Raw genomic sequence first — 21,488 nt, 5'->3', positions numbered from 1 at the left:
ATAGGGAGACGCAGACAGTCAGAGGATCCATGTCTTTTCATCACAAAACACACACACACACACATTTTGTCATGTTCACATTTACTGTTTGATCAGTTCTTCTTTCCTTTCCAACACTACCACCTATTGTCTGTCTGCGTCTCCTCTTCTCTAACCACCTGTGGACAGGTGGATTGTACTGGAGAGGAGGGAAATTAGGTAGGGCAGGCAGGATTAATTGGGTCAGAATTTGGGGGAAAAAAAGAGATGGTTTTGATTTTGGAGATTTTGAAATTTTTTAAATTTACCGAAAAAAAATTGTCAAAAAAAAAATTTTTTTTCGAGGAATCCAAATTTTTCACCAAAAATCTCTAGTTTTCAGTAATTTTTACTATGAAATTTAAACTCAGCATCCATTTTTACCCCTATCTAGGCTTTTTTCGGACAATTTTCGGGATTCGTGCATTTTGTCGTCAGGTGTTCGGTGTTTGCGTACTTTTGGGGCTACAGTACCCCACAATTTTTTGAAAAGTAAGCTAGAAACGTAAAAAAAAGTGCAAAAGGTAAAAAATGACAAAGAATTCGAATTTTGCAACTAGAATAGTTGAAAACTAGAAACTACCAACAAAAAATTGAATTTTTTCCGGAAAATTTGAAGAAAATTGAAATTGTTCTCGATTTTAAGAAAATTCAATTTCAGCGTCATTTTTTAAAATCAAATCTAGATACTTTTTGGCAAATTTCCATTAGCTGTGCATTTTGTCGTAAGTTATGGTGCATCGAAGAGTGTTTGCGGACTTTTGAAGCTACAGTACTCCCAGAATTTTAAAATTCAAGGTAGAAGCTCAAAAAAAATTGGTTAAGATCAAAATTTTGCGGGGAATTCGAATTCTGCAACAAAAAAATGTAGAAACTTCGGGAAACTTGTCAAAAATTTGAGAGAAGTTCCAAAAAAAAGTTTAGGTCTGCATTTTTCTATCGATAATATGCAAATACCCCTGTACACAATATGGGCGACATCATTAAATTCATACAGGTTTATTTATTTATGCAAAAAAAATCTAGAGGGGAAATATAGAGACGCAGACATTTTCAAACGACTGTGTGTATCTGTATCAAAAATTTATGCGAAAATGTGAGAGAGAGAGAAAAAAAAAAACGATTATTCTAGTTTATTGAATTGGCAAAAAAAATTTGTTGGTTTGGTTGGAAGAGAAAGTTTGGAAATTTCAAAATTTGGTTTCCAAAATTTGAAAAAAATCGAAAAAAAATTGATAATTTTGGGCAAGAAAATTAGTTTAAAATCTCTGAATTAAAAAAAAAATTCAATTCAAAATTGTAAAATTTTGACGATTTTTCACAGCTCAATTCTTCAAAAAATGGCAAAATTTTGGCAATTTTTTTAAAACTTTTCTAAGTCGGCTATTTCCGGCAATTCAACCATATTTTCTTACAACCAAAAAACTAGGAAACTGTGCCGAACTGGTCAAGTATAACATCCGGAGAAATCCCATATACTATTTCCGTGAACACAAAACTAGTTTCTAGTCTCCAGAGGTACATAATTCTCACTTTTTTTTTGAAAGGAAATCTCAGCCTTCACGGATATTAGTCTATGGGAAATTCTATCTGGAAATGTGGTTAAAATAGTGAAAAAGTGAAAAAAAATTAGAAACTTGGTTGTAAAACATAGGCGGCAATTTGCAAACTAACTATATAATACCAGTTGACAATTATATACTAAATTGGTACATTGACATGAACAAAGTGCTATAAATTACGTTAAAATACATGTCAATCAAGTAAAGAGAAAATTGTCATTACGTTTTTTTTTCGCTAACTAAATAATTTGAAATCGATTCGTTGAGGTTAGCTGATAAGGAGAAACTGGTAAAACTGATAAAATGGGCAGTTTTAGAAACAAACCACAGCGAAATTCAAATTCTCCGTCTAATTTTACCTATAGTACCTTTTTGTTTAGGGGTCTAGCGTTAAATTTGAAATTTAGGAGGTACAGTAGCTCCAAAAGTACGCAAACACTTTTGATGCACCATAACTTACGACAAAATGCACAGTTTTCAAAAAATTGCGGAAAAATCACAGTTTGGGGTAAAACATGATGATGACTTCGAATTTTGAAATAAAAAATTTCAAAGCATAAAGATTTTGAGAGAAAAATTGCATTTTTTGAATTTTTTGAATTTTGTCTAAAAGAAATATTTTACGGCAATTTTTTGAAAATATTTTTAAATGATCAATGTAAAAATTCGTCTTTTTCATCTAATTTTACTCCAAAGTCGTGTTTTCCTGGCGTTCTACCGTTAAATTTGAAATTCAGGGAGTACGGTAGCTCCAAAAGTACGCAAACACTTTTGATGAACCATAGCTTACGACAAAATGCACAAATTTTTTAAAAATGCGGAAAAAGCACATAGAGGGGTAGAACATAATGCTGACTTCGAATTTTGAAATAAAAATGTCGAAAAAGTTGAGCTTTTTAACAAAATTTTTTTTTTAAATTGCAAAAAAGTGGAATTCCGTGGTAAAAATTTTGGTATTAAAGCAAAGAAATAAAAATTTTCATTATCTAATGAACTAATATTACTAGTTGGCAAGAAACTACTAGATACTAGAGATACCACAATTACCCGCCTGTTTCTTTTGCTGCATATCTACTTATTTGATCTCCGTCCTGGCGGAAAGTACGGGTACAGAGAAAAAGAAACATGAAGGTCACATACGGTTTGAATTAAGGAATCCTTGAAAAAAATCGAAAAAAATCTAGAAATTTGAGGAAATTTTTTTTTTATTTTTCCGGTCAAATTCTGTAGCTTTTTCTTCAGAAAATATGGAAAATTGGCAGGTGGTATTGGTAGGTACCTGCCGGGCAAAACATAACATACGATTTATAAATATAACTAGAGACAGGTGCTTTATTTTCAAAACATCGAGATGCCACATTTTTGAAGCAATTTTTGGCGAAATTAAAGATTTTCAGGTGGAAAAATTAGATTTTGAGCATTTCCATTGTGAAAATCGGATTCCGTACGGTTTTATTATGAAAAATTAATTTATGGTCAATTTTTTAAAGCTAAAACTGATTTTTCAACAAAATTGGAAATCTGTGCATTTTGTCGAAGGGGTGTTTGGTGTTTGCGTACTTTTGGAGCTACAGTACTTTCAAAAAACTAAAAATTGAGTTAGAACTTCAAAAAAAGTGTAATAGGGAGAAAAATATGCGGAAAATTCGAATTTAATAATGAAAAAATTCGAGTAAAGCCGAGAAAATTGAGAAAAACTGCAAAATCTCAATTTTTTTGGATTTTAAAGAAGCTTGAGTAAACTAAACCAAGAAAATCTTGCTGTTTCTATTCAAAAATCAAAACACTGACCAGTCCCAGAGACCGGTTTCTAAGGCATTCATTAGAGGAGGCGAAAAAGGAGGCGGGGGTGTGTGTTGCGCAACTGTTACTTTTTCCATTGCAAATGGTATTGGTATTGGTTTTCGAAAAAAAAAACGAGGAAAAAAGTTCTCATTTTAAATTAAAATCAGGAAAGTGGAACGGGAAGTTGCAAAAAAGATGTGAGAATTTGGATTTTCCGGGAGTTTGTGTTAAAAAAGTGAGAAAAACACACATTTGCAATGATTTTCATAAATTTTTACATTAAAATTCGGATTCAGCACTAATTTTTACCCCAAAACTGCGGATTTTAAGCAATTTTAAAATTCTGTGCATTTTGTCGTAAGGCTTGGTGTTTGCGTACTTTTCAAGCTACAGTACCCCCCCCCCCCCAAATTTGAAAATGTTTGAGCTAAAACTCGGAAAAAATAACTTCAGTGTGAAAAAATGTGGCGAGCACAATTTTTAGGTCAAACTTTTGGGAAACCTATTGAAAAAAAGTAGAAATTTTGGAATTTTTCATGGAAATCTGAGTTTTGTGTATTTGCAAAGCTACAGAGTACCCCGTAACTTGAAAATCTCAAGTTCCGAGGTAAAATTCAACGAAAAATTCGAATTTCTCATTATTTTTTCCCTAAAAACATATGAATCACTTGAAAAATTGGCAAAAATTGACCACTTTTTGACATTTTTCAATCCAAAAACAGAAAAAAAGACGGAAACCAAGACGTCTGCCTACCCTAAAACAATCGCAATTGACAAAAGCCAATTGGAAAGACGGGGGGCTCGTTTTACAATAGAAGAATGGGGTGTAAAATGTGTTTGGAATAGAGAAAAAACCGAACAAAAAAAAATTGAATTGGGCGCTAAAAATAACGGCAAGATCGGAAATCAGAAATTTCAAGGTTTAAACTTGATTTTTGCAAAATTTGAATATGAAATTCGGAATCCTTGCATTTTTTGCCATATGGCCCAATTTTTTCGGAGCTATACCGTTAATTTTCAAAATTTCGGGTTACTGTAGCTCCAGAAATACGCAAACACCGACAGATTGTTGAAAATGCACAGATTCCTGAAATTTCACAAAACAAAGCTAATACGAATGGAAAAATGTGAAAAATTTGAATTTCTGTGAGAAAAAGCTTTTGGCAAAGCTTGAAAATACGCAAGCATCGCTAAATACACCGGATCTTACGACAAAATGCACAGATTTCCGAAATTGCGCAAAACAACGCTAGTAGGGCTGAAAAAATATGAGGAATTTGATTTTTATAGTGAGAAAGGTTGAAATTGCATTTCAAGGGTACTTTATTACGCAAAAACCATGTTGAACACCAGATCTTACGACAAAATGCACAGATTTCTGAAATTGCGCAGAAAAACACTGGCAGGGGTTAAAAAATGTGAGAAATTTGATATTTGATTTTCTTAGTGAGAAAGGTTGAAATTTTGTTTCAAGGGTACTTTAATTTTGAGAACACACCGGACCATACGACAAAATGCACAAATTTGTGAAATTGCTCAGAAAAACACTGACAGGGGTAAAAAGTCGTCGGAAATCTGAATTTAATATTTTAAAATCTCAAAAATCAGTTTCCAAGTGTACGAAAATACGCAAAACCCAAACTCACACACACACCAAATCTTACGACAAAATGCACAGTTTAACATTTTTGCCAGAAAGCCGCGTTTTCCATATAAAAAATGACATTTTCATCACAAATTCTTCAAGAAAAAAAAAGGTCGTAGAATCGTAAAATGTGGGTCGAGACGAAAAGTATAGGAGGAGGAATGCACTATTGGCTCACGGAGCACTGCCTGGAGCACATTACTCAATTTTTTCAATGTTTTTTGGAGCAGAGGGAGGAATGTGTTCCGAGAACCCCCACTATAGTCAGGATATTGCCAAGGCAGAGAATAAGGTCAAAGGGAATTTTTTTTTTTTGAAAAAAAGCCTAAAAAATGCTCTAAAGCCCTGAAAGCTCAAAAAATGCTCCAAGAGCTTCAAAAAATCAAGGAAATGATGATCCTTGGCATGTAATCCGTCTCTCAAAAAACCGTAGGAACAAGCTCAAAAAATCTCAAACTCTAATATTTGCACAATGTCAGGTACACATATGAGCCAGTGAGCTCAACTACCTGTGTGCTCTGATGCTCCGCGCTGTGGGGGCTCCGCGCGGTAGTAGTAACCTACAAACAGAAACCGCGAGGAAATTTGATACCTTTTGGTAGAAATTTTCACTGTTCCGACCTATCTCAATTATTTATTATTCACGTGTCAAATGTCTTGGGTTATTGGTCGAAATTGGTCGAAAAAGTTGGGAAAAATCAAAAAATCATAGGTTTTCATTGAGAAATTTGGATTTCTTAGCGGTTCTTACCCTTAAAATCACATTTTCAGCCAATTTCGAGATTCTGTGCATTTTGTCGTGAGGCATGGTGCATCGATATGTGTTTGCGTACTTTTCAAGCTACAGTAACCCCCGAAATACTCAAAATTGAGCTAAAACCTTCAGAAAAACGCAAGAAACACATAATAAACCGCGCAAAACTCAAATTATACCAATAAATTCTCAAAAAAAAAAACAGATTTTTGAGAAAAATGACTTCAAACCCAAAAAAAGTCCTGTAAAAATTCAAAATAACTAACCCTTTCTGGCATTTCACATCGCTGATCGTCAAGTCTGTTGCTCTGCATTCGCTCGATCATATTTAAAAAATCCTCGCTCTGAAATATGGGGAAAATTTGAATTTAAATAATTTTTGGAGAAAAAAATTTTAGAAAAAAATTCAAAAAAAAATTCGAAAAAAAAAAAAAAAAGTTTTTTTAAAATTTTTTTTTGTCAGAAAGTGAACTTTTATATAACTTTATGTTCAATTTTATACAAATTTTAATCTGCAAAACTCACTTTCTCTGCATTATAATTAATTCCGGTGGTGAAGAGGCCCCGCTCGTGCATTCTTTCCAGATCACGGTAGTAGCCCTCAGCGTTTAGCGAATTGCGTCTGGAAATTTCAAAAATTTTAAAGAAAACTTTGTCATTTATAATGGAAAAACATTAATTTCAAATACTTGAATCAAAAAACTATGAAAACAACTTTTGGCATTTTTAAAAATATTTTTTGGAAAACCTCAAAGTTACCAAGCAACATCTGACTTGGTTTCCAAGCCATTTGACCTTGAATCTACTTTCCTACACGAATTTTTTAAACATTTGTTGGTCCCGGCAGGAAAAGCCCCGGGGTACTGTAGTTTTCAGTTTTCCAGTGTTCATATTGTTTTTGTTAAGACATCAAGCTAGTTGTGGTTATTTCGAATAAAATTTCAAAACAGTTGCTCGAAATTTGAAAAAGTTAGAGGTTTTGGAAAACTGAGAATTTTTTTTGGAATTTTAAGGTCCCGTCCCGAAAAGTTCTGGTTTACAGCAGTATTTTTTATTTCAACAACATAGAAAATAAAAAAATGGATGAAAAATGAAAAAGTTATGAATTTTCAAAGTTTTTAGTAAAAAAATCCAATTTTTTTCAAATTCTTTTCGGGATTTCTAAAATCTCTTAGTTTCCACTAATTCAGTCTAAAATGCCAAATCTTATCTCTAATAACATAACTGATAACAATTACTACATCACAATAAAAATGTAGAAACACGCAAATGGTGTGGGAGTGCGGGGGGGGGGGGGAGCGCCTAATGGTATGTAGACATTCACGGAAATTACATACATATCCGTACACTTTTGTAATTCTCATTAAAACTTTATGAGAAAAATGTTTTCTGATGCATAAAATAAGTAATGGTGTACGGGGGAATTTTTAACAAATTTTCAAAAAAAAACTTTTAAAAAGTTTGAAAAATTCCAATTTTTCACATTTTTCTCATATTTTTAACCAAAAATATTTGAAAAAATCTTTTAAAAAATCTGAAAAATTTTGAAGAGTCGCTACTCAGCCAATATGAATTTTTCGCTAAAAAAAGGCTCAGAAAACTGAGCATGTGTTAAGCAAATAAAGCTCATAAAAATTCATGTGGCACACGGAATAGTTGAGGGTGGTTCGGGAAGGAACATTAAACTCGGAAATCAAAAATTGCGGAAAAATTTCGAAAAATAAAGTATTTGTAAAAACTACTGGGTTTTACAAAAACTAGGCCAATCTACAGTGATCTAGTGACCAATCTTTAAAAAAAGTAATTTGTAAAAATTTCAGTTTTGGTAGATTTTGAAAAATGCCAAAAAAATTTCAAAATCTTGCCAAAAAATTAAAAATTGTCCAAATTTCAAAATTCAAAAACTAGGTCAAACCACAGTAACCCAACTTGAAAATGGTGGCTGACTTACAGTAACCTTACTGAAAAAAATCTAAAAAGTACAAAATTTTAAATTTCAAAAAAGGCAAAAATTTGAAATTCTTGCCAAAACCCTAAAACCTGTCCAAATTCCAAAATTCAAAAACTAGGTCAAATTACAGTAACCCAAAATTAAAATAATGTTAAGTTACAGTAATCTACCAAAACTTGTAAAACTGCAAATTTTTCGAATTTTGAAAAATTTTGAAAACACCAAAATTTTCAAAATTTGCCAAAAATCCAAAATTTGTCCAAATTCAAAAATTCTAAAACTAGGTCAAACTACAGTAATCTAGTGACCAATCTAAAAAAAAAGTAATTTGTAAAAATTTCAGTTTTGGTAGATTTTGAAAAATGCCAAAAAAATTTCAAAATCTTGCCAAAAAATTAAAAATTGTCCAAATTTCAAAATTCAAAAACTAGGTCAAACCACAGTAACCCAACTTGAAAATGGTGGCTGACTTACAGTAACCTTACTGAAAAAAATCTAAAAAGTACAAAATTTTAAATTTCAAAAAAGGCAAAAATTTGAAATTCTTGCCAAAACCCTAAAACCTGTCCAAATTCCAAAATTCAAAAACTAGGTCAAATTACAGTAACCCAAAAATAAAATAATGTTTAATTACAGTAATCTACCAAAACTTGTAAAACTGCAGTTTTTCACAATTAAAAAAATTTTGAAAATACCAAAATTTTCAAAATTTGCCAAAAATCCAAAATTGGTCCAAATTAAAAAATTCAAAAACTAGGTCAAACTACAGTAATCCATCTAGAAAAGTTGGTCAAAATGTGGAATTTCCATTGTGTGCTCGCACTCACACACATGTTCTTCTTCTTCTTCTTCCACCTCCACAGGAACAAGGGGTTCAGGAGGCGATACTTTACGATGAGTAGAGAAATATCTATCTAACTGTCTGCGTCTCTCATTCCCTGCCTCTCTTTCTCTTTAAAAGAAAAATCTCGATACATTACTATGAGCACATCATTCTCATCCGGAAAATCGGGAAAAAAGCGGGTGAAAAGATGATGAAATGCCGACGAGAACTGATCATTAAAATCCCAGAACAAAATGTTAGTAATGCACATTTTATTTGGCGGTTTTAATAGGAACAAGTGCCCATTTATGTTGGTTTTTTGTTGTAAAACTGAATTTCCAAACGAAATCCTAGTTTGGAAAAAAAATTCCGAAAAACAATTTTTTTTTTGAAATTTCTTTTCCGGACTTTTGGAAAATTGGCTGAGTAGCGACTCAAAAAAAAGATACTAGGAACCTGGAAGTGCAAAATTTGATTTTCAGCAATTTTTTGACTAGAAATTGAACATTGTTTTCAAATTCTGTACATTTTGTTACCCTGTTGAACTATAAACTTCTCAAAAAAAAATTTTTGAGAAAAAAAAGTTTTACAAAATTCAAAAAAAAAACTTGTAAAAAAAATTTGTTTGAATTTTTCAATTTTTATCAAGCTTATGCCGCAATTTCTAGACTTCTAGCTCAACTTTTAGTTTTGTCAGTTTTTGAGCTAGAATCCTGCTTTTTTCTCTAAAAAGTTTAAAAAATCACAAACTTTCTATATAGGGAGTAGATAATGCTGATATTGCAAAACTCAACTTGACAACAGCTTTTGTACCGGAAAACGAGATTTCACCAATTTTCCAAGTTAAAATTTGAATTCAGCACCTTTTTCTACGTATAACCCCAATTTTTTAGGATTCTAGCTCAACTTTTGCAATTTTTGGTAAATTCGCTTAGTACCCCGGCTCAGTTAACCATTTTTTGTCAGTTTCAGTTGAAAATTTACAAAATTTTTGGGGTTAAGGTAGCAAAACATTGCAAATCTGATGCGATGAACGGTCTTTCATTAAAATAATTTTTTTGGGGAAATTTCGGGAAATTTCAGACTAAAAAGTCAAAAATTGAGACATTTCAATGTCCCCCCAAGCAATTGTTGGGGAACAAGAAAATTGGACACACTGGAAGAAGAAATAGGGGGACGGGGAAGAAACAAAGAGAGGTGTAAATTGAGTGTGAAGTGGTCATTTTGACGAGGAAAGTGGTGGGGATGAGCGGGAGAGAAACAATTTGTCATGTGGCTCGACCATTTGCTAATTTTATTCGATTTTCTACATTTTTTATTGTTAAATACGAATTTGCCGTTTTTTTCGAAGTTTAACACAAAAAATTTCAGAATTCTAGCTCAAAAACTGACGAAACTCCGTATCACAGTAGTTAACTGAGCCGCTACTCAGCCAACTTGCCAAAGTGGAGCTAGAAGTCTAAAATTTAAGTTATATACGTAGATTTATGCGCTAACTTCAAATTTTGTAATAAAAATTTACAGAGTTCACTGGTTTTCTCGAAAATAGGGTGTCAAATTAAATTTCGCAATACCTAAATTCTCAAAAACACAGGAAAATTGCGTTTCAGGAGAGTTTTGGTTATTTTACTCAATTCAGCATAGTTTTTAACGTCTAGCACAAAAAATTTCAGAGCTCTAGCTCAAAAACTGGCAAAACTCCGTATCACAATGCTTAACTGAGCCGCTACTCAGCTAACTTCTCAAAAATTGCGCTAGAAGGCTGAAAATTTAGGTATATAGGTTTTAAAATACGCTGAATTCAAATTTTACAATAAAAAATGATTGAAAATCGGATTTTTAGCTTAAATTTCGGGAAACTCCGTATCACAATGGTTAACTGGGTCGCTACTCAGCCAATTTGCGTGAAAATTGAGCTAGAATCCTAACACTTTAGGGATCAACATAAATAGATGTGATGATTTCGAATTTCATAATAAAAATCTACAAAAATGCGTTTAAACCCCATAAAAATGTGCGCAAAGAGCCAACAACGCTAAATTTTTAAATTTAGTATCAAAATGTTGTGAGCCCCGATGCTGCTGCTGCTTCTGGTTAATGAAAAAATGTGTCGAGAATCGAAAGCCGGAAATTAAGAGCGGAAATTTCAAATTTAGCCGTTTTTCAATTTCGGTGACATTTTTTTTGGGCAAAGGAAATTAATTATTTTTGTTGCAAATTTCAATTTTTTCGGCTATGAAACTGCTATAAAATTAAAAAATTTATGAAATTTTTTGACAAAAAAGTGTTTTAATTAAAGACATTTTTGGTAAAAACTGGCAAATTGAAAATAAAAATAAGCCAGCTATAGGTGTTTTTTCGGCGGAAAATGACACAAAAAGTGCCGAAAACCTCTCCAAATTGGCCTTGACAGTGACCATATGTTAGCAGTGGTAAAAGTGCAATAAATTACCGATAAATCCCATTTCGAGCGGGGTTATTCATGTGAAAAAAATTGATGAAAACCCAGGTTTTTTTTGAGTAAAAATGGGTAAAATCAGTGGTTTTCAGGTGAAAAACTGGATTTTTTTTTTTGGAAAACGGAAGTTTCTAGGTAAAAAAAATTGGTAAAAACCATGGGTTTTGAGTTTTTTTTACATGAAAAAAAGGGCTTTTTACCTAAAAAATAGGATAAAATTAGTAGAAAACCGGGAAAAAATTTTAATTTTAAATTTAAAAAAAAATAGAAAAACATTTTTTTTAGGTAAAAAGCTTAGAAAAACGGGTTTTTGATCTGAAAAGTTGGTTTAAAAAAGTGATTTTTAGATAAAATTTGGTTGAAATCAGAGTTTTGAAGCTGAAAATCTGGTCCAGTCAAGCTGAAATTCCATGTGATTTTACAAAATTGATAAGTCATGCGTACTACATATTACGTAGGAAAAAGTTTCAGAAAACACATTTTTTTACTGCAAACTTGAACTTTGGAGTTGTAATGCAACTTGAAAATCAAGTGTGGGGGGTACCTGAGAATACACTTGGAGCAAAATTTTTCAAAGGACCAACAAAGCAAAATGAGCACAATTTTCAAAATCTACATTATCCTTTACGTCGGTGCAAAAATTTTCAGATTTCCAGCTCAAAAGCTGAGGAAACTCCGTATAACTGTTGTTAACTGGGTCGCTACTCAGCCAATTTAATGAAAATTGAGCTAGAGAGCTGGAAAATGAGAGATAGGTGTAACTTAACGTGTTGAAATCAAATTTTACAATAAAAATATTGATATGGAAATTATCATTTATCCTAAAAATTTAGGTCAAAACTGATTGTTGCAATGTGCCCAATTTTCAAAAATTGAAAGTTTTCAAGTAAAAAAGAATTTGCGTATTTTTGTACTGCTTCTCTCAAAAAATTTTAGAATTTTCCGCCGTAAACTGGCAAAACTCCGTATCCCAATGGTTAACTGGGTCGCTACTCAGCCAATTTACCAAAAATTGAGCTAAAAGGCTGAAAATTTAGGTGGAGAGGTTTTAAAACATGCTGATTTCATTTTTTATAACGAAATTTTTTGAAAATTGAGATTTCCCTACAATTTCCCATTCCCCTTTTTGGAACTTCCATTCCCTGACCACTTTTCTACTACGGACGTACTACTAAAATTCCAATTCATGAAAAGATGAAAAGTGGAATTAGTACCCTTCACTCTATTTCTCTCTAATCACCTATTTCTCTCTCAAGAAAATGACAAAGATGCAGAATTGATGGGACGATGGCAAAGACCGGATTAGCATGGTGAAAAGGTACTAAAATTGGGAATGTGAGAAAAATTTGCAGAAAATTACTAGAAAATTAGGTTTTTAACTGGATATTTTGGACCAAAAACTATTGAAAATAGGTCAAAAAAGTGCAAAAATACCCCAAAAGTGGGCCAAAAACTGTCCAAAATTCTCAAAAAATTCTAGAAAAAGAAACTCCAATAATCCCAAAAAACTGTTCCAAATTTTCAGAAAATTCTAGAAAAAGAAACTCCAATAATCCCAGAAAAGGGTCTAAAATTTTCAAAAAATTCTAGAAAAAGAAACTCCAATAATCCCAAAAAACTGTCCAAAATTTTCAAAAAATTCTAGAAAAAGAAACTCCAATAATCCCGAAAAACTGTCCAAAATTTTCAAAAAATTCTAGAAAAAGAAACTCCAATAATCCCAGAAAAGGGTTCAAAATGTTCGTAAAAGCTCAAAGCTCAGCGCTATTGTTCAATCAGTGAAATTCCAGTGCACAAAGAGCAGCAGCGAAGAGAGAAAGAAAATAATTCGATAAGTTTTATACGGAAATGCCCAAAAAAATTCCCACACAATTTCCACAATTTCTGAAACAAATTTCTAATTTTTTATGGGGCTTTCCACATAAAAAAAAGAAATTTTTGCAAAATTCTGATCAAAATTCAAAAATCTCGAATTTCTAGAATTTTTGATGCGTCGCGTGTCGCGTCGCGGTCAAAACTAGTTGATTTTGAAATTTTTAAACTCGTTAGGTTGTCAGCTTTTATTTGACACCCATATCGGCCTATTTCGGGTGAAATTTGTAAAATTTGTACAATTTTGGATGCGTCGCGTGTCGCGTCGCGGTTGAAATTTAAAAGTTGGGATTTCTTGAGGTTTTTCTTTTATTTTTGAGGCTGCTGACACTATTGGAAATGAGTGAAATGTTAAACTTGTAGCAGTTTATTAATTAAAGCCTGTTTCGAATTTTGAACCGCTGCGCGACACGCGACGCGCCCGAAATAAAATAATCAACTAAACATGGCAATATAAGGCAAGTTAAAGCAACTTGAACGGAAAATTCAATTTATACTGATTTCAAAACAGTTTACATACTGTAGACAGCAATTTACAATTCCTGGCCGCGACGCGACACGTGATGCATCCAACGAAATTCGAAAACTTTCAACTTTAACCGATTCATGCCGATATGGGGCTTAAAATTTTGCAAATTTTACGCTGAATCTGAATTTCAAATTTAAAATTCACCAAAATCATCCTCCCCCAAAAAGAAAATGACGTCACAACTTGAGAATCCCGTCTCTAGAACTACATTCCTTAAAGTCATTTAGGGAATGATTCATTTTATATGTATATAAAAAAGTGAAAAGCGTGCGCAGAAAATTACAATGAAACACAGGGAGTGGGGGTACTTAATTGACTTTTGTCCAACTTTCTGCGTCTCGTTTTGTCGAGAAATTTAGGCACTACTTTATGGGTATTAAGTGATGAGAAAACTACCATATTTGGGTGATGATAAAAAAAGAAAAAAAGATATTATGACGAACCATAAGACACAAAGTAACTAGTTGGTCAAACAGCAAACTACTTTGTAGAAATATTATGAAATTTTGAAATTTTGGCATTTTTCCAGGGAAAACTTTTTTAAACCAATTTTTAGGTTTTCTAATACAAAAATTCGAAATTGCCGCAAAATTTGCTTTGAATTGACACCCATATTGACCTATTTTGGGTAAAATTGAAATCTTTCCAATTATTTTGGGTGCGTTGCGTGTCGCGTCGCGGTCACCCACCTTGAAAGTTCACCCTGTAAACCGAAAACAGTGTTAAGGTTACTCAAAATGAAGTTATACACATTTTGGCAGGTTTTCCAATTTTTTAAAAAATGTTAAGTCAATATTACAAAATTTGAAAATCTGAACCGCAACGCGATACGCGACGCACTGCAAAACTTTCAACGTTTATAATAATTGCTCTTCAAAATCTTATAGTATGTAAACTCAAAGAAAATATTTTTAAAATTCAGTTTTGACAGGTTTAACGCGAAATTTTAAGGATTGGACCGCAACGCGACACGCGACGCAACCGAAATAATTCAAATTTTCTCAACTTTGACCAAAACAGGCCAATATGGGTGTTAAAACTTCGGAAATTACATGGAGAATTTGAAAATTTTACTGAAAATTCATAAATTCTATTGGAAAATAAAATTTTCAACGTTTTTTGGAAAAAAAAAACGTGAAAATGTCAAAAACCACTCTGAACTCAAAAATCAGGCACAAAAGTGAATAATCCGTCAAATACGAATCACTTAGCGGATACTGTTTGTTTTTCAAAACTGTGTGAGAAAAAGGGTAGAGACGCCAGATAGGAAAGGTGAACACCTGACCGCTTTGACAAACTTCAGAGTACACAAAAATAGGGATAAGGAAGATTTTTGTTGCGGGTGACTAATTTTATAAGGAATTTGTTAAATTGCGGTTTTTGACATCTTAACTTTGGAAAAAAACAACTGAAATTTTTTTTAAATATTGAAACTTTAAAATCTTCCTCAAATTTGTTTTGCTGTGACAGCTATAATGCTTTTTATTGTAGAAATTTGGAAAAATCTTAATTATTTCCAGTGCGTCGCGTGTTGCGTCGCGGTTCGCATGAAATTTCATATCCAAAGTTGTTTTCCAACTGTAGAAAGCATACTGAACATTTTAATCTGCCTGGGCTACGTTTAGAATGTTTTAAAATGGCAAAAATTGTAATTTCAAACTTTTTGACCGCGACGCAACACGCAACGCGTTCAAAGTAACTAGAATTTTGCCAACTTTCACCGAAACTGGTCGGTATGGGGCTCAAAACTTTGCAAATTTTGTGGAGAATTCAAAAAATTGGTGTTCAAACAGCTAAAGTCCGGTAAAAAATTTTTCTAATTTTTGACCGCGACGCGCCTAAGGAAATTAAATCTTTGCAACTTTTAACGAAATAGGTCTAAAAACTTTGCAAATTTTGTGGAGAATTCAAAAAAATCTATTTTAGAGCAACTACAATACGGTAAACCAAAAGTTCAAATTTCTGACCGCAACGCAACACGCGACGCATCCAACGTAAATGAAATTTCTTCAACTTTCACCGAAATAGGCCGATATGGGGGTCAAAATTTTGCAAATTACACGGAGAATTCAAAAAAATCTGTTTTAGAGCACCTACAATACGGTAAACCGAAAGTTGAAATTTCTGACCGCAACGCGACACGCGACGCACCCAACGTAATTGAAATTTCTTCAACTTTCACCGAAACAGGTCAATATAGAGGTCAAAATTTTGCAAATTACACGGAGAATTCAGAAATCGCAACCTTACCTAGTGATTTTGAAAAATCCCTTGACACTCTTCCGCATCGGGCGGCTCTGTCGTCTAAAAATCACTTTGCCGGGTGATTTAGGCGCCTCGTCGGCGTCCATGGAAGCCGCCTTGATGGATATTATACAAATACCATCTCGATTCGATATTGATGTCATTTTTGAAGTTTTTGTTTCAGACATTTTTTAAGTTGGAGTAGTAGTAAAAGTTGGAGATTTTCGGGGATTTCCAAAGCTTTTCTCCGCCACTTAGCCTTGCCGGTAGTTTTGTTGGGCTTCTTCTTCTTCTGAATACAATAATGACACAATACTGTGACGGGCACGGCAAAACGAACGAGAAGTAGGTTGTGTGTGTGTGTGTGGCAAAATGATGGTGATGGCCGGGAGGGGGGGGGGGAGAAAATTGAGAAGAAGAAGAAGAAAACTGGTAGCAGAGACTTAGGCGAGAAAGTGGGCGTGGCCTCTATGTTTATTTTGTGTGAGGAGGTTATCACCTATCCGATTAGTTACCTTAACTATTAGTCATGGTTCAGGGAATTTTTTTTTGGAATTTTTTTTTTGAAAATTTTTTTAATTAAAATTTTTTCTGAAGTTTTCTAAACTTCTAACAATTTATTTTTAGTTTTTGATTGTTTTTTTTTGCTATTTTGTAGCAACCAACTAGCTATTCGGCAAAAAATCGGGTTACTGTAGCCCCAAAAGTACGCAAACACCAATCGATGCGCCATGTCTTACGACAAAATGCACAGATTCTTAAAAATGGTTGAAAAACTGCTTTTTGGGGTAGAAAAAGTTCTTGAACTTGATTTTTAACACTACAAAACAATTTTTTAAAAATTTCAAACACGAACTATTTTCGAACTTTTTTTCTAATAGTAAGCACATCTTTCTTCATTTTTGCAATAAATTTTAAAGGATAAACAATAAACTGTTGCCAGTTTGCAAAAATTTGGGTTACTGTAGCACCAAAACTACGCAAACACCAATCGATGCACCATATCTTACGACAAAATGCACAGATTCTCAAAAGTGGCAAAAATTGAGTTTCTAGGGTGAAAAGCTTTGCCTGAATCAAATTTTGTATTTGAAACTACACCGAAATTTTAAATTTTTTGTAAAAGTACGCAAACACCGATCGATGCACCATATCTTACGACAATATGCACAAATTCTTAAAATTGACAGTTTCGACTTAAAAAAAAAGGTTTTAAGATTTAAAAAAGTGGCAAAAATTCAAATTTCTGTATAAAAACTATGTAAAACTGCGAAAAACTGTGAAAAATTCAATGAAAAGTCAAAATTGCGGAAAAAAATGCAGGAAGATGAGAGGCGTGGCCACTATTTGCTCAAGGTGCACCATGACTCATATTTTGTTTCGGGGAGGTTTCTTAAAGGTAAATTTAAAAAAAATAAACTTAAAAAATAAATGAACAGTTTTTGAAATTTTGGAAAAAAATACTAGAAAAAATTTGAAAAAAATTCAAAAAAAAAATTTTCAAATTTTTTTCTAAAATTCCAAAACCTCAAATTTTCAGCTAAATACCCATTTTATAAGCAAAACTAAATGCCAATCACTTTCCCACCATCAAAGCGAGGGAGAAAGGTCGCGGGAAAAAGTGAAAAAAAAGTAGTGGGCGTAGTAGTGAAAACCCCCCGCGCACGCGATAATCGAAATTTGCTAGAAAATGTGGAAAACTTTCTGGTATTTAGCAGTTTGACCTCCCCATATATATATGGTATAATTAGAAAGTTCGGAGATTTTTATCGCCGGAACAAAAAGAAGAAACCGGAAAATGAATGGGGTTTCCAATGTTATTTTAACAAATTTCCCGGTGGTGTGTGTGTGTGTGGAGGAAACTCGAAAATGGTAGGTTTTTTGAGTTTTCAAAAAGAAAATTTGACTATTTTCAATTGAAAAATTGGCTTCTTTGGGGTTTTTCACCTCTAAAACAAGTTTTCAATCAATTTTGAAAATCTGTGCATTTTGTCGTAAGACTTTTTGGTGTTTGCGTACTTCTGAGGCTACAGTACCTCCGAACAGCTGAAAATTAGTGCGGAAATACCAGAAAACATTCCGATTCGATAAAATTTAGTAAAATAAATTATAATTTTGAGTTTTAAATGTGAAAAATTGGAATACAAATTTTGAAAAAAAAAAAATTCAAAAAAAAATTTTTCGAAAATGTTTGTAATTTTTTTGTGTTGCTTTGCTTTTTCAACCTATTTTTGGTTTGGAAAAGCCAAGCGCTTCTTTTTTGCTCATTTTTGGTATTGTGTGCATTTTGTCGTAAGATCTGGTGCATCAATTAGTGTTTGAATTTTTTTTCGGCCTACAGTAACCTATAACTATGAAATTTTGGACGTTAAAGGTTCAGAAGACATACAAGAGGTCAAGCTTTATTGAAAATTATATTTTCAATAAGAACTGATTTTTTAAAAAAAGAAGAAAAATTATCTTTACAAAAATCTGAGAAAAAATTAAATTTTTTTTTAATTGGTGAAAAATTTTCCAATTTTTAAATTATTTTTTGAATAATCTGGCAAAATTTCAACAATTTAAAATACTATACATTTTTTGAAAAATTTTGAAGATCAAAGCAAAAATTCTCAAAAATCCTAAACTTCTCCTCTCTCGAGCCTCCTCAGGAAGGGGGATATCCGAGGATTAGTGTCAAATTTGACACCAAATATAGATATACAAGTGTACATATTTAATGCTAATAATCTGCCATTTAGTTTGATGAGAAATATATTTTGATATGGGAGGATATTAAAATGATGATATGAATAAGGATTAGAGCTCGGGGAAAATATTTTTTTGAAAAAAAAAATATTTTAGAAATTTTATTTTTCAAAATAAAATCGAAAGATTGTAAATGAAAGTGATGAGTTAAAGGGATTATATTTCAAAAATTTGCAAGAAAAACAAAAAATTATTTTTAAAATTTTCCAAAAAAAAATTTTTTTTCAACTAACATTTCTAGCAAAAACAAGCTCAAATGACCAGAAATACGTAACAAAAAATGTGTCAATCACAGGAGCTCAGTCAAGAGCGAGCCTCTTATAAACCTATTTTTACAACAAAAATTCCTTGAAAACTGGGAAAAAAGTGTCTGGGACGTATCAGAGCACATGTGTCATGTCCACCTGATGCTCTACTGCTCATCCTCTCAGTCAAGAGCGAGTCACGGCAACTCGGTCCAAAACCATTTCTAATTAGTAAACTCTCAAAAACCACAACTAATTAGCTTAAAATCATTGCTAATTAGCAAAAATAAGCTAATTTACAATGGTTTTAAGCTATTTAGTTTTGGTTTTTGAGAGTTTACTAATTAGAAATGGTTTTGGACCGAGTTGCCGTGACTCGCTCTTGACTGAGAGGATGAGCAGTAGAGCATCAGGTGGACATGACACATGTGCTCTGATACGTCCCAGACACTTTTTTCCCAGTTTTCAAGGAATTTTTGTTGTAAAAATAGGTTTATAAGAGGCTCTTAGGTAGTTTAACAGGCAGTTTGTATAAAATTTTCAAATTTTAAAACCGCGAAATTCGGAAAAATCGCCAAAAGAAAACTGGAGCAATTTTCATTTTCTGACGAAAATCTGATTTAATAGAAAATTATATTTTTCTTGAAAACTAATTTTTTTTCTAACTTTTTCACAATTATTAGTATGAAAATTTAAAATCAGCAGCAGCTCCTAAAACAGTTAGCTCAAGATTGTTAGGCTTCTAGCTCATTTTTTGATAAATTGACAGAGTAGCGACCCAGTTAACCATTATGATACGGAGCTTTTCCAGGGTTTGTGTGGAAAAAAATGGAATATTAGGAGGAAGTGTAAAACTTGAAAAAAAAATCAGAAAACTCTTAGAAAAATGCGTTCAAAACTCTTATATTTGCCAAAATCAATTTTTAAAAAATTAGGTAAAATTTTGCCCTTTTCGTGGAAACTCGCACAATTTTTGTGAACTTTTATAAGTTCCACCAAAGTTTAAAAGCTCTAATACATTTGCGCCCCAATTTCTAAGTCTCTAGCTCAATTTTTGTTATATTGGCTGAGCAGCGACCCAGTAAACTATAGTGATACGGAGTTATGCCAGTTTTAAAGATACAAAGCTGAAAATTCACCAACAGGTATGTGAAAAGACTGATATTTTTAATAGTTTATAACAATTTGAAAATTGCGAATATTGGCTGAGTAGCGCCCAAAAAAATCGTTATTTCAAACAAATTTTCCCCAATATTTATATATATTTTTTTTTGAGATTTTTCCATCAAATTCCAAAAATCCGTAACTAACCTATAAGCCTTCAACTGCAGCGGCATATCCAGCCGGTCGTGTGGATGTGGGACATCTTTCTCGTGATAACTCGGACTTCCACTGCAACTACACATTCCGTAGAATATCGAATCCTTCCAAGAGTAGATCCAATCCATTTTGTACCTGAAAATATTTTATGAATAGGTGGAAAAAAGCACGAGAAAATTGCAGATTTTCTGAGAAAAATTTGGAAAAAACCGAGATTGCAATAGGTTGGAAAATGTGATGTGAAACTGGACTTTCAGGTTTTAAAGTTAAAATGTTAGAATTTAAAATCAAAACACACTAAAACATGTATCCCTGAATTTTCAGCTTTCTAGCTCAATTTTTGGTAAGTTGGCTGAGTAGCGGCTCAGTTAAGCACTGTAATACGGAATTTTCCAAAATTTAGGCTGAAATTTCAATTTCCTATAATTTTTAAATGTAAAATTTGAATTCAGCGTGCTTTAAAACCTGCATACCTAAATTTTCAGCTTTCTAGCTCAATTTTTGGAAAATTGGCTGAGTAGCGACTGTGATACGGAGTTTCGTCAGTTTTTGGTTTGTGCAATTTTCAGAGGATACTAGAATAAATGTGCGCATTTGAAAATAATATCAAATTTTCACTAGAATTTTAATATATTTTTTCAATACGATTCAAAAAAAATTTTCCAGAAGTTTTCAAGCCAATTTCAGGTAAATTCACTGAGTAGCGATCCAGTTAACCACTGTGATACGGAGTTTTGCCAGTTTTAGTCAAAATTTGTTGAAACCTTTGGGATATGGGTAAAAAAATACGCTGAATTCAAAAATTTAAGTTTCACATTTATTTTGAAAAGCCTCCGTATCCTAAGTCGCTACTCAGCCAATTAGGCAGTTGGAGTGTGATATTTAAGCTAAAAACTCTAAAAATCAAAAATCAAAATCATTTTCCAAAACGATTCACAATTGAAAATGTCTAATCCACATAAAAATCCGTAATTCTACTTGACTTTTTGCCCCATTGAAATGGAAAAGTGGTTCAACTAATTTGGTAGATCAAATTCTCAAATTTTTTTGGGGAAAAAAACTGAGTTTTGAACTTTTAAAATAAAACTTCCACCAAAAAACCCTAAAAAGCCAAATTTCCGCTCAGAACAGCCAATTAGAACATAATAATTCGCCTCATCTACATATCTACATCTCCATAGATTTAGATAAAATCAAAAATCGGCGGGGCCCAAATTTCCCCGCTTTTTCATTTTCTTTTTATGCATACAATACGGCCACGGGACACACATAAAAATTTGCGAGATCGAGATTCGGGGCTTTCAGATAACGGAAAAATGGGGAAAAGTTTTGAATTTTACAATAATTTTTATATGTTTTGTAGATTTGGCAAGGTTTGGTAAGCCTAACTTGAAGTTTTTAGGTTTCTAGCTTAAGTTTTGAAAAATTAACTGAGTAGCGACTCAGTGTGTCAGTTTTGGGGAAAAATAGTTAAAATGGCTTTGAAAATGTGCCGTTTAACAGGCTTTCTATATTTTTAGATTTCTAGAAAAAT

The 21,488-nt window shown here is 32.6% G+C and overlaps 1 protein-coding gene across 3 annotated transcripts in view; it reads right to left on the bottom strand.

Annotated features, from left to right (window-relative positions):
• F53A10.2 (Rap-GAP domain-containing protein) overlaps window positions 1-20,089 on the bottom strand; it is a gene marked incomplete at both ends in the record, with an annotated part of 33,409 nt that extends 13,320 nt beyond the window's left edge. The window contains 3 exons of one of the 3 annotated variants that reach the window (NM_001393000.1): window positions 6,031-6,108; window positions 6,290-6,386; window positions 19,946-20,089. In NM_001393000.1, the coding sequence (NP_001379965.1) occupies window positions 6,031-6,108; window positions 6,290-6,386; window positions 19,946-20,082 (312 nt within the window). Of the gene's footprint in view, window positions 1-6,030; window positions 6,109-6,289; window positions 6,387-15,647; window positions 15,999-19,945 lie in introns of those variants that run through there. The other 2 variants (NM_001393001.1, NM_001322701.3) reach the window with 2 other exon arrangements.
• Window positions 20,090-21,488: the final 1,399 nt, after the last annotated feature.

The sequence above is a fragment of the Caenorhabditis elegans genome, chromosome II (assembly GCF_000002985.6).
Source record: "Caenorhabditis elegans chromosome II".
Classification (NCBI taxonomy): domain Eukaryota; kingdom Metazoa; phylum Nematoda; class Chromadorea; order Rhabditida; family Rhabditidae; genus Caenorhabditis; species Caenorhabditis elegans.
This window is presented reverse-complemented; position numbering and strand designations above follow the sequence as displayed.